The 12,875-nt window shown below is 41.9% G+C and overlaps 1 protein-coding gene across 1 annotated transcript; it reads right to left on the bottom strand.

Moving 5' to 3' along the window:
• Positions 1–998: 998 nt before the first annotated feature.
• Positions 999–11,766, bottom strand: rpn1 (ribophorin I). The gene is made up of 10 exons (XM_048255911.1): positions 11,374–11,766; positions 10,231–10,295; positions 9,728–10,034; positions 9,139–9,348; positions 8,758–8,950; positions 8,562–8,661; positions 8,279–8,417; positions 7,635–7,754; positions 6,697–6,942; positions 999–1,903 (listed from the first exon to the last, which is right to left on the bottom strand). Exons 1-10 carry the CDS (start codon positions 11,617–11,619, stop codon positions 1,721–1,723), a joined length of 1,809 nt encoding a protein of 602 aa, XP_048111868.1. The 5' UTR covers positions 11,620–11,766; the 3' UTR covers positions 999–1,720.
• Positions 11,767–12,875: the final 1,109 nt, after the last annotated feature.

Genomic DNA, 12,875 nt, shown 5'->3' with positions numbered 1-12,875 from the left:
CACACTGGTTGCTACCATGGTTCTGCTGAGTTTACAGTGCTCTAATGACTGTGAGAAACGGTCCTGTACGTGAAAGGCTTTCCCAATCCCACCCCACACTGGGTGCAAAATGGCCACTGTAGCACAAACACTCCAACCAGTTGCCATTGTGTGCGTTCTCATCGTCCCTGCATCGGTGCTAAGAGACATTGTCTTCGTTTTTCCTCTGCCATGGCGTCCCAGAATGATTATTGTATGGCCCATACAATATGGGAGCGTTATCATGGCCGAATAGAATGGGATTTGTTATTGTGGCACAGGATATGACTTATTCTGACCTTGTGTGACCCAGCTAGGGAAAGCCATGACCTCTGTCTAGCCTCCCTCTCCGCGTCTCCTGTTTGTCTTTGGGTAATAATGGAAGTCACAGAGGCAGGGTGTTAACTTAACATGAGGCTGAGGAGCCGTTGCTGCCGGGTGTGGCTGAGGCTGAGGCAGGCCAGGGTCAAATAAAGCAAGGGTTCAGCACCACTGTAAGTAAAGCAAACTATATTCGCCTTTGATCGGCATCAACATTCTCCTTTGAAATGAGCCCATCTATTGCAACGGTTTTATTAAATGTATGATTACTACTGCCCCTGCTACTTGCCACCTTGAGGTGGTTACAACTGAGAGCTTCTGCATATCATTTAATATTTAAGCAATTAAAGCTCGTTTTTAGGACATTTTAAAAATTATCCTTTGATGTTTGTATTGGTTTTAAGTTTAATTTTGTATGAGTGAAAACCACCATTAGCCCTCTATAATATCAAAGCGCAGCACTTCAGTGGTGTCTCAAAGCATTGATTGTTTTATGGCTGGTTTGAATATTGGCAGTGGATCATGAGCACCCTCTTGAGGTGATTTCCCCCATACTTGGAGATATAAACAGTTGCCAGTATTTGTGCGTGTAAACCAGTAATTCTTTTAAATCAACACAATATGATACAGGTCGCACACAAACCACTTGAAGAAATAAGTTCAAACAGATTTGTTTTTATTGCAAAATTGTATCTTCAGCCACTGGAATTTTACAGACAACTGTTCCAGAATCCCATTGCCTCTCCACATGCAAATCCAAATCTCACGCATTCACTAATCTCTTGGTATGAATGAAAAGCACGTAATTTACAAAAAGAGTGTGAAATCATAAAAAAATACACATGAAATCCATCTGTAGAAGCAAAGACAAAAAATGGGGACGTTAAAACTGAAACTGTTGGTTAGAATAATTGCCATATTGATCAGTGCTTTGAAGTTACTCTAACCTTTGACACAAAGTCAGGTTACAGGGGCACCAGTAGTGTGCAGTGGGTTTTTCAACACCCGCAGATTCTCACAGCATAAAGTCTTACCAACATTCAGTGAACAGAGAAACAACCAGCAACCCGGAAACCTGACTGGTTCCTTAATTTGAACAAAAGACATAGTAACCATATCATAGCACACTGACATATACCTTCACACAAGCACATTCACATCCCAACACAGCGTGTGACGTCTGCCCCCACAGAACCAATGAAAGCTGTGCTTTTGGTCGACTGAACAGGAAAAAGCCTATAAAGTCCAACGGAGACGCATTCAGATGTGCCAAAGAGCATGTGGAAGAGAGGAGGGCAGGGGTGTGATGGTCACTGTAACGAAGCAGCTGTGGGCTAGCATGTTTCTGGCCACGTGTGTGTGTGTGTGTGTTGGGCATGATTTACAGAGCATCCAGGAGGCTGTCGATGCGGGACACCAGGTCTTGCCGCTTGCTGGCTAGGCCCTTCTCGTTCTCAATGTAGGCCTCCTTCTTCACCTTGCCCGCCACCAGGCGCTCCGCCTCCTGGCACGAGCGGCACACCAGATCCTTCACCTGGCCGTCCAGCTTCTGCACCTCACCCACCTGCACATACAAGGAGTGGCAATGGGTAAAGGGAGGAGCTTATAGGCAGGGTTCTGGGCTTAAAGCAAAGAACATTTCTGAGCCTGAAGCTATTAAACATTTTTTAACCAGGTCATAGTCCAAAAGGCATATAGCCTCATTGACACCAGACCCTTCTCAATTGAGAGTGGGTCTGGAAAAGGCTAATTGTGTGACGGCCGTCAGGCCTTTTCTGTTATGCTTTGTGTCTGCTCCCCTAAATTTAGGTTTAGGGGCGCTTGTGGGCGGGGCAGCCACTCAACAGCTTACGACTTTAGACCAGCAGGGGCGTAACTAGCAGTGAAATTAAACTTAAATTGGTGCGTTAAACTCGAACCAAATCGTTTGTGAAGCAATCTTGTAAACGAAGGTTTTAAATGCAGTTGTTTACTCAATTTAAAAGAAATTCACGTTCATGCTGGATTAGCAATTGTATTTGTGTGCCCGTTTTTTAGGGACATCGGAAATGGGCTTCAATGGCCTCTTCAACAGCACAGCCTTTTTTTGTGACCGAATAAAAAACATTGCTTATCACAATGCCTTTCTTTACAATCAACAAAAGGGAAATGTGACATTAATTTTGCACCCTAGCAATACAGGAGCATATGCCAGCCAGCACCCTCTTTAAGTTATCAACAAGTAATAAAGACAGTTTTTATCAGATGACCAAGGATGACCTTATACAAGTCAATTCTGATAACTCACAAAAGCGATTGAAGGAATATTTGAGAAGTTCTAAAACTAAAAAATACTCTGGAACATATTAATAATGTGATTATGTGGACATGAAGTAAACCATATATTCTCTAATGGCCAGTGAATGGGAGCGACTGAACAAAAGTCAACATCTGGTTCAGAATTTTAAACTGCAAGAGCAACGCAATGCAACAAATTAAACAAAAAAGTAACATCCCTGATGATTCATGTAATTTCACTGACCTCCAGTGGCCATCACCAGGAATTTACCTACATCAAGTTCAGATGCAAAACCGGTCTCAAACTCCCGGCCGGCCCAATTCCGGCCCGCGGCCTATTTCAAAATAATAATGTAATTCGGCCCTTGGGGGCATTTTTAATTGCGACAAACAACGACACTGATTAAAATAGACGATAGATCCAAGTACTGTGACATCTCATTTGTACTCTCCTCCACTAGTTGCTAGACACCCTGAGCTTGATTCAAGGCCAAAATCGCTGCACACAGTTTTCAGGAAATACAGTGTATTAGCCTACACGCGAGAAACATGAGGCCATCCTTAAAAATATTTTTGTTTGCAGTAACAGCCAAAAAAAAAATAAAAATGGGTCATTAGGTAGGTCAATATTTTTTTTTTCAAGATTCAAAGTAAAAAAAAAAGTACAATTTTGGTCATGGTGATTCGTAGGAATGAATTTACACAAATGTGCATATCGTGGCGTAACTGACTGGGTCTTCAACCGTGCCTTCAGAGGCAGCACCATGGCAAACCTCATTCTGATGCAGGTTATATAGTCCAGCCTTTCTCAAACTTCTTTGACCTGAGGCCCGGTCATGGCAGACTTTTTGGGTCATAGGGCTCATCTACATGTACCCAGAAAGAAGGCTACAATAGCTCTTGGCCACGTTATATTGAAATTTGACTATGCAATACTCAATGCTATACAGTGTATTATACAGTCTCTGCTCTGTTTCTAAGGAAGTTCCAAAAAAAAAAAGCGTCGTTCTATTAAGTTTAAGTTAAATAAATAAATAGCCTTCCAACAGGTTGAAGCGGAGCTTTGATACCAACGTTATCGATTAGTTTCAGTTTCTCGGCGCAGGCGCCGCATTGAATGAATGCTCATACCACCACTTAATTGTAGGGCTCCATGTTTAATGACATCGATAGCAGAAACGTTTGTTTTCTTTTTTCGTCGATCCGCGGTTTCTTGATCAACTGCGCAGCAAATTATCAGATGAAGCACCGGTGTTGCACCAAATTCTGTGACCTGTCGAATTTTGTGACTCTAGAGGGCGCTGTTTTATTGGAGTCTATGAATGTACTGAGCTGTACTGACACACTGATGAGGCAATTCTGTTATGTGTATAATTCTTCTAATAAACTTTGTACATTTTTGAAACATGGAACATTGTCTGGGTGTGGGTGTATTACTCCACAGGCCTGCATGTGTATCTTCCTCTCTATACTATCTCTATAGAGTACAGCTAAGGCCTACCCCACCACTCCAGCGAAGAGGTGGACTTCAGCTGGACAGGTCACATATGATGATAAGCCTACTGTCAAATTATGTTTGACAGTAGCCCACTATATTTACTATTACCCCACTATAACTCTGCAGAAATGGACTGATGTTGTACATTGTCATTGACATCAGCAAACACTTTATTTACATTATTGACAAACTTCTTGTCATTGTCCGTTAATTTACTTTTTTTTGGCACCTCAAACTGATATACAAACTTAAGGAGGCAGTTAGTGACCTCCACAGCATTTTTTTTCTGCAGTTACAGTGACATAATTTGACAGTAGCCTATCAAAATATGTGATCTGTCCTGCTGAAGTCCATCTGTTCACAGGAGTGGTGAGGGGTAGGCTTTAGCTCTACTCTAGAATAATACACCCACACCCAGTCAATGTTCCATGTTTCAAAAATGTACAAAGTTTATTAGAAGAATTATACACATAACAGAATTGCCTCATCAGTGTGTCAGTACAGCTCAGTACATTCATAGACTCCAATAAAACAGCGCCCTCTAGAGTCACAAAATTCGACAGGTCACAGAATTTGGTGCAACACCGGGCCTAATTTCACTCCACGACTCCGCGGACCAGCAGTCTCCATGTTGCGGACCCATATTTTGAGAAATGCTGAATAGACCACAACCAATTTCAATTCTCCGACACGGTCACCGTTAGACTAGGGGGAGGAGGGATGAGAAAAGATCTGGCCACAGTTCTTCCAGAACCGTGCCAAGTAAAAGCGTTATCAGTTTGTGTGAATGAAGCAGGCGTAGGCCATAGTGTGACATCGCGTAAAACCAATGGTGTAGAGATGGCGCCACAGGTTTTTTTAAGTGAGCCACGTTTGCATGTAGGCAATTTATATTCACAATACTTGGGCCTACTAAAAGAAATATTATTTTATTGCATTTGTATTGGTTGTTTAGAGTAAAAAAAAACAACAATCGGTCGGTATTAACGCAAGTTTTACAAACGGCAAGTCGGTCGGACTAAAAGGGGAAAAAAATAAATATTTGGGTCGGTTCTAAATTGACAGGGTCGGTCGGGTTACGGCAAACGAAAATATTTTTAAGGATGGCCTGAAGACGTGCATTTGTTTGTAATGACGCGGAAGCGATGCAGGCCATAGTTTTGCACAAATTGAAGCAGAAATAGGCCTACACCAAATGTTGAAAAAAACTCACGTGTGATGAAGTCTTGGGTAGGCTATGCTATTCACCTATCCTGATTCTGAAGGAGAATATCTGCCTTTTGGAGATTATATTATGATCGATCGTCTATTGACAGTGATGGTCACGGTGCGTCTGTGAATGGAGGTGCGTCTTTGCGTACGGCGGTGTCCACTAAGCATACCATGCCTATTTCGACTCTTTGCCCAAAATAGCTTGAGGTGGCAGTGGTAATAGTGATGATGATTATGTCCGTAATGGACGTGGTACAGACAGCTCTGAAGAACTACAAAGTCACCCGCGATAGTAACTGATTTGACCAGGCTACTTTATTGTAGACCTATAATAACGGTTTGTGGAACAGGCTAGTAATAGTTTACTATTGTTATCTTAGGCCTACTGTTTTCCTGTTAATTTGTTATTTGGGTAATATGACAAAAAGAAAGTAAACCTGCTCAAATATGTTCAACATCCAGTATTTACTGAAAGGCGCATAATTTGAGGTGCTTACCATCCAGTGGCAAATTAGATGGGTAAATTTACCCCCTTCATAAACATTTGTTTATACTCAAAGATTTTTACATTTACAGTAGGACTTTCTCTGACCACTTTCAAGCCATGGCCTTTTGAAATTTTGATATGCCAGGTTTAAATAAGTTATGAGAGGAAAATATTTTGATTTGGTGTGAAACACACGCATACCTGTTTTTATGCTTTGTTTCTTTTCATAATTTGTATTTATATTTATTGTATCATTATTTTATAGCACAGGTATCTAAAAATAGATAAAAAGACTTGCACTTTCTGTTTGCAGTTTTGTATTTGAAAATACAGTATTTGAAAAAAAAAAAAAAAAAACCATTGCATTTTAGGAAATAGCCATTCTTTTTTTGTACTATTCTTTAACACTGACGCGGCCCTCCAATCAGATGACGTTGGCAGAAGTGGCCCCCAGCTCATTTGAGTTTGAGACCCCTGCTCTTAATGCTATATCTCTGTCAAAAAGGAGATGGTGAGTGAATGCTCTCCACACAACCCGCTAAATACCACTTTCTTCCTGGTCTGAAATATCGATTTGTAGGCAAAATTTTTTAGGAGCCTGATAAAAAAAATGTGCATTTCAAAGAAAAGTGGTCAGACAGATTTAGAGGGTTTTGCATAAGAACTCTTCAAATTCTCTCCACGGAGCCCAAAGCCATTCTGGTAAGATACGGTGATGTCACATAATACTGCACATAACTTTTCAACAGGTCAGTATGCAGTGCAAGACAATAAATCTAGTTGTCCAGCTTTATCTTTGTCCACTGTTGTCCTACTATACAGTACACAAACAAACAGATACACACACACACACACACAATAGTGAGATAAAATATGACCATACCTTCTCAGCCAGGTCGGAGCCCTCTGCCTTGAGCCTGGCCTGCAGGGAGTTAATATCATTGGTGAGGGTGCGGTGGTCAGCCTCCAGGGTCTTTCGGCCGCTGTTGAGTGCGCCGGTGTCCCGGGTCTGCTTGTAGCGGTTCACCACCTCGTCCATGTGGCGGTACAGGCCCAGGCGCTTGTTCACCAGGGTCAGCACCTGCTCGGTGATGGAGGCCACCTTCATGCGCACCTCTGCAGCAGGGTCCTGGAGTGCACCATGGGGAAGGGAAGAGAGAAAATTACATAGTCACATTCTCACACACACACACAAAAAAAAACACAGTACCCAAAATACTCTCACACAGTACCCAAAATACGTATTTCATTGAAATCAAATATTATTCACCACATACCCTAAACACAATTTACACCAAAGAAAACTACATTCTAAGTGGGAGCCTATACTAAAACAATGCATGACGTACAATGATATAAAGTACCTATTTAAAGGAACCATATGTAAGATTGTGGCCAAAACTGGTACTGCAATCACTTTTAATTACAAATTACTGTAGAGCGGTGTATCCCCTCCCCCTCCTCCCTGACTCGAGGTTGCCAACCCAGATGCCGAAAAACTACTGACTTTGTGATTAGTAGATAGATGGAGGGTCAGGCCAAAACACAACAACAACATCAGTTGAGGGCTGCAACTTCACTTTTTAAATGACAATATCCTGGCCGGACTCCTGTTGTCAGTGATATAAGTATTTGAAATGAACATGATTTCTTAATGTCTAGTGACATATCAGGGCCATTTTATGATTAATTGAAATACATTTCTTACATACGGTGCCTTTAATGACTGACAATTGTTACGTTTTTAAATGATAGCCATGTGGAATTGGTTGGTATGTCTTGTGTTTCATAATGGTTAAGAAAACTGTTTCAATCAGGTACCTTGGTGATGGAGAAGTCCAAGCGCACGTAGATGATGACTGTGAAGAAGAGGATGTAGAAGGCTCCGACCACCAGCAGAGGCTCCTGCAGCATGAGGATCTTGTTGAAGTTGTAATGCACCTGAGGAGGGGAGAGCACCACAGGCTGAGCATTCACACAGTGACTGACACACAATATAGGACCACAAATCCAGTTTGTTGGCCGGTGAGGTCTTGCTTTGTGATTAAAATGGCTTGTGTCAACTGTGACTTCATGACTAGTGGAATATTAGTAGTATGGTATGCCACCAGTGCCACTTCATTGATTGACTCCTGCAGTCTTATGTACCTTAACCCCCACCTTTCCAGTCCTTTTGTGAACCCAAGCAACCTGCTCAACTGGATTGCACAAATATGGCAGGATCAATGCAGACAATCAATGGCTGATATATCGTTCAAAATGGAAAAATGTCAGCCAGATAAAAACTAAAGACTAAACCTGCCAGGATGGGAAGCTCGATCCGTGATCTTTTAGATTCAACACTGCTTTCCCAATGATTTGAATAGGTAAATTAAGTATATCAAGTTATGAATTGCAACAGGATTTTGTACGAGTAAACATTCCCCCAATATGAGAGTATAGGAGATCCAGTATCCACAGCTTACCACCATGTCCTGGATGTGCTGCTCCACCAGGTTGCTCTTGGTGGCCACCAGCACGGGCCGGCCAAAGGTGTCCAGGTAGGTGTAGTGCAGCTGGTCAGAGTCCCGGTTCACAGGGTAAGGTGTGTCCATGTGGACATTTCTATAGCGAAAAATAACAGGAATTTTAACATCCATAAAACAAGAATGACCTCCAAAAAGTAATTTTAAATAACTGCACATAAAACATTTTTAGAAATTACGATATGCTTTGCATTTCTCATTTTGTCATATGACATGCACTCACCTTGCCCCCTCTGGAAGAATGAGCTTCACAGTCAGAAGATCGATCACCTGGTCATCATAGACATGATCCACAAGACGCATCTTCAGAGCATACTGGTCACCTGTTAGTCAAAAGTGACACAATTGCATTTAGATATCTCAACAAGCAAGGACATCAAAATGTGTCAATAACAAGGAAACTGAACAGAGTTACCAACCCAAAGTATAGAGGTACTCGTAGCTGGGCAGGTTGTAGCCGATCATGTAGTGAGTCTTCCAGCCTCCGAAGAGAGGAAAGCGGGGCCTCACCTCAACCTCCACAGAATCTTCCAGAACCTGGAGGTGTGAGGTGGAGATGTTGCCGATCTCATCGCGGTAGTACACGTCCTGAGCTGAAGCCGGGAGGATGGTCTGTGGAACAACAGAGAGATCCACTAAATATGGAAGCACTTAACAGAACATCTCAAAAACCTTAGTTCAACTTTGATATAAGGGTAGAACGAAACATTAGATAGGATATAATGCAAAATACACCAACCAATGTTTTGGCCCATCTGCCAAAACATCTAGAAAAATCTGAATGGGTCAATGTGACTCACCTTGAAAGACTTGACAGAGGAGATTCCACTGTCAGACTGCCTCTGGTAGTCATAGCGGGAGAAGGGTCCCTTCAGATAAGCGCCAGTGTGCCTCAGGTCAATGGTCTCCTCCACAGCGATGTTTCCCCAGTGGGAAACCTCGATGGTGCGGGTGATGCTGCTAATGGTCAGGAAAGGGGTGTTGTTCTCATAGTGGATCTTCATGGTGTCCTGAAATAAAAACAAATACGATTTAAAAGGGCACACTCGCAGCAGACTACTCTTGCAAGTTCAGCAAAACAATGAACAATGAATGGACCCGCTCCAAAGTTTAATGTCTTCCTTGCCCCATGCTACACCAAGTTTCATGACAACTACGCTACACAAACCACATCAAAAACAGAACCAACTGAGCAGAGACAAAAGTTTCTGCATAGCACAATATTTCAATATGAAACACTTCATAAGAATACGGTCAGGTTTTACAGAAAAGATGCTGCTGGAATTCATTTCTATGCCCCGTTTCCATATGAATCTCTGCTTTAATTCAATATGTTTAACATGCAGTGGCTTCAGTACAGATTACCTGATCATGTCACAAGAGGCTCACCTGGCTGAAAGGAGCAACATCACGGAATGGCCCATACTCAATGACCTCATCCGTCTTGCTGGGGTTACCCAGTTTGGTGTAGCTCTCCACAGTCTTCGAGGCCAGCCTGACGCGGCTGCTCTGGGAACGGGTGGGGTAGGGCGAGTACAGGTAGTGGTTGCCCTGGAACACCACCAGCTGACGCTCCGCCTGGGTGATCTGGGTGGGGAAGGGGCGCAGCACGTGGCTGAGCATTGTCTCCACCTTCACACGCAGTTTAGCGCCTGATGCCAGCGAGGAGGGCAAGTCCACCTTAAAGAACTTGCCACTGCAATGATATACAAGAAAATAGGTTAGACTTAAAATCAACAGATGCCGCAAAATCAATGATAGATTTAGAATTTTGTAGGCAGCACATATTTACAAATGTGCATGTTGCCTAAAGTTATTTCATCTTTGCAACTCAAACAAAACCATCTCAACTACATTAGCTCATGTGTTACTATAGAGCTGGTAGTACTCACCTCTGACCAGGCAGGGCAGTCTCTGAAAACTCAAGACTTCCATCATCCTCCTCATCTCCTTTGACCTAAACAGAAACAAGTAAATATGTATTAATCACTTACTGATGAACACCAACCAAATTAATGCCCCTGAGGAGTACAGAGAGCTGCAGGAGTAACTGACTGTTCTGAAAGACAGGTAAACTGCCTAAACCAAAGAGAAACGTGAAGAGATATGGTCTGATTTAGCTTAGACAGATGCATGCTTAATCATTTTTTCTCATTTAGGTATTTGCAATTTTAACAAACAATTTGTATCTAGACAAACGAGCCAAGAAGTGTCAACACCTTAAGCTCTGGGTAGTGTGATAGGACAAACAAAAGGGTCAAACGCGGAAGTGAGTGCGCTGTACGCTTACGTGTCACACATTCACTGACAGAGAAGTGCGCGGAAATGCCCTGCGCAGGATAGGGCTTCACTACAGTGCATTTTGTTCCATAGCAAGCTAATTGTAGCTATCTACCTGCACTACTATACCATAAATTAAGCTGAAGTAGCACGTTATACGTCACCTTGCATCTCAATTCATTCAATAACATGATGGCTAACAAGCAACTTAGTAAAATACTGTTCGGAATAGTGCTAAGTGATTAGCTCACTGGTAGTCAACTCATTTACCGGTAGCACCACGATATCATTTCCAAACACAATTCAATGTTATTACTTTGAACCCGCATGTGTTGGTTAATTAATCGTCTTTATCGTCTACAAGTAAAACAACAGACATCACATTCAAGTTCATAGTTGACCATTCAATTTGAGTGCAAATCGATCTGCATGGGCTTCGTGCCTTGTCGATAGCTAGTTAACAAGCTAACTTTCAAGCTAGAGTGAAGACATGTCTGACTTGTTTGACTTACACATGCTTGTTTGCAGCTTTGTCCTCAATGTGCTAAATGGTTTATCGAAATGGACAACTAGATGCCTTTCAAGTAATTGAGCATCTTAGATTGGATTGCTTTACTCATTACTGTTGTGGTTACCTGCTGGCTAATGTCAGCTAACAGCGTTGGCTAATAAGATGAATGCTTTGTAAAGCTAACTCAGCCGCCTGGTGTTTGCTAGCTTCACGTAGTTGGATCGTTCAAACTGAGACTACTTACCGATGCGCCAATATATGCCAGATGTGGAGCTAGTTCGGGCTCAAGGGCCACAACAAAGCTGCTGACAGCAGTGTCTCCTTCATTTGACAAAATAATCTCGGTAGATATCTTAGCAAGATGCGTACTCAAGTCCACTGTGCGTTTCACCTCATCATTGACCAAACCGGTGGCTGCCTCTGCACGATATAGTCCACAAATGAGCAGAAAATACGTGGGCACGAATAAACTGAATGTTTTACGGAACATTGGTACAGCTTTATGCACGCAACCGAATATGCGGACGGTTCCTATGTACTCGTTTCGCGTTTAGAACCAGATTACTTAAGCGAGAAATAGGCCGCGCAACGCTAAAGGAAGCCTGGTCCACGGCAGCAGCAAAAGGATGACGCTTCATTCATTCACACGTACAGTGACGTAATATACTGGGGACGTTCATAGTAATACCAGAAAGGACCAACAGATGGCAGTGTTATGCCAGTGCTTCCTGGGACACAGATGAAGGATCTCTTTTTGTTCTCTCTCTAGCTAGCTTTACTGCTGTAAATCTTAAACTTTACTGCATCTACAACCAAATGCATTGAAATAGCAGGCAACATGTCAGACAAGATCCACATGAATACAAACAACTTCAGTCATATTACAAGATTTCTTTACAAGAATCTTCTTCAGTTTTTGGAATGCTGTAAGCTCACTCACTAATAAATCATGTCCACTCATACAGTTTTCTAACACTAAGATAGATTTTCTGATAGGTCTTGTTTTAAACAAGTTTAGCTTGTTTTCAGAAATGAAGATTAATGTGCTCTCGAGTAGAGGAGGTAGGCTAAAGATTTCCAACTTAAACATGTTTAATGTGCATCAACCAGCCCTGCATGCATGAAGACAGAAAATGTTGCTTAAAGAAGATACCAATGCAGATCACAGAGGTATATACTTCATGAGGTGTCATGTGGGCCTAACTTAACGAAAGATCGGTGAATGAGGGTGCACACTTGATAACCCCAATGACATGCTGCATACTGTATACTGCTGTTAGACGGACCATTTGTCTTGTGTTTGTAACCATTGGTTGGCAGATTGGTGGTTAGCGTGCTTTTTTAAGTTAATTTGGGTAGGGGCTTCTGAATGTGTTTTTACCTTGGATTTTGGCACAAGGGAATATATAATCTAATCCTGTGTATTAATGTAATAAAAGTATAGGGTGTTTCTGAGGATCTATATAAAAAAAAAATATGTTACCCTGTCTCACTGATTTTCTAATATGTTGCTGTTCGGAATAACCTTGAATTGTCCGAATAACCTTCTGGTCCAACATGTGTGTGTTGTCTTGTCTGATTCATATTACAGGATTCCAAATGTGTTGTAGGTCTCATGTTGCCTGCTGTGGTTTTGTACATTCATCTTGATTTTGAGTAATTGTTTAAATAAAATAAATAATTTTCTAATCAATCAACATATTATGGCACCAATCCAAAATAAAGGTGAATGCAACTCATATTCAC

This window comes from Alosa alosa, chromosome 10, assembly GCF_017589495.1.
Source record: "Alosa alosa isolate M-15738 ecotype Scorff River chromosome 10, AALO_Geno_1.1, whole genome shotgun sequence".
Classification (NCBI taxonomy): domain Eukaryota; kingdom Metazoa; phylum Chordata; class Actinopteri; order Clupeiformes; family Clupeidae; genus Alosa; species Alosa alosa.
Note: the sequence above shows the minus strand (reverse complement) of the source record. Positions and strands in the feature narration are given on the sequence as shown.

What these genes read in the sequence shown, in the direction of transcription:
- rpn1 (XM_048255911.1), bottom strand. Translation starts at nt 11,619, where the DNA reads ATGTTCCGTAAAACATTCAGTTTATTCGTGCCCACGTATTTTCTGCTC. An exon ending in ACTGCCCTGCCTGGTCAGAG is followed by an intron (nt 10,035 to 10,230) that starts GTGAGTACTACC and finishes ATATCATTGCAG; the next exon opens with TGGCAAGTTCTTTAAGGTGG. An exon ending in CGAGTACCTCTATACTTTGG is followed by an intron (nt 8,662 to 8,757) that starts GTTGGTAACTCT and finishes TTTGACTAACAG; the next exon opens with GTGACCAGTATGCTCTGAAG.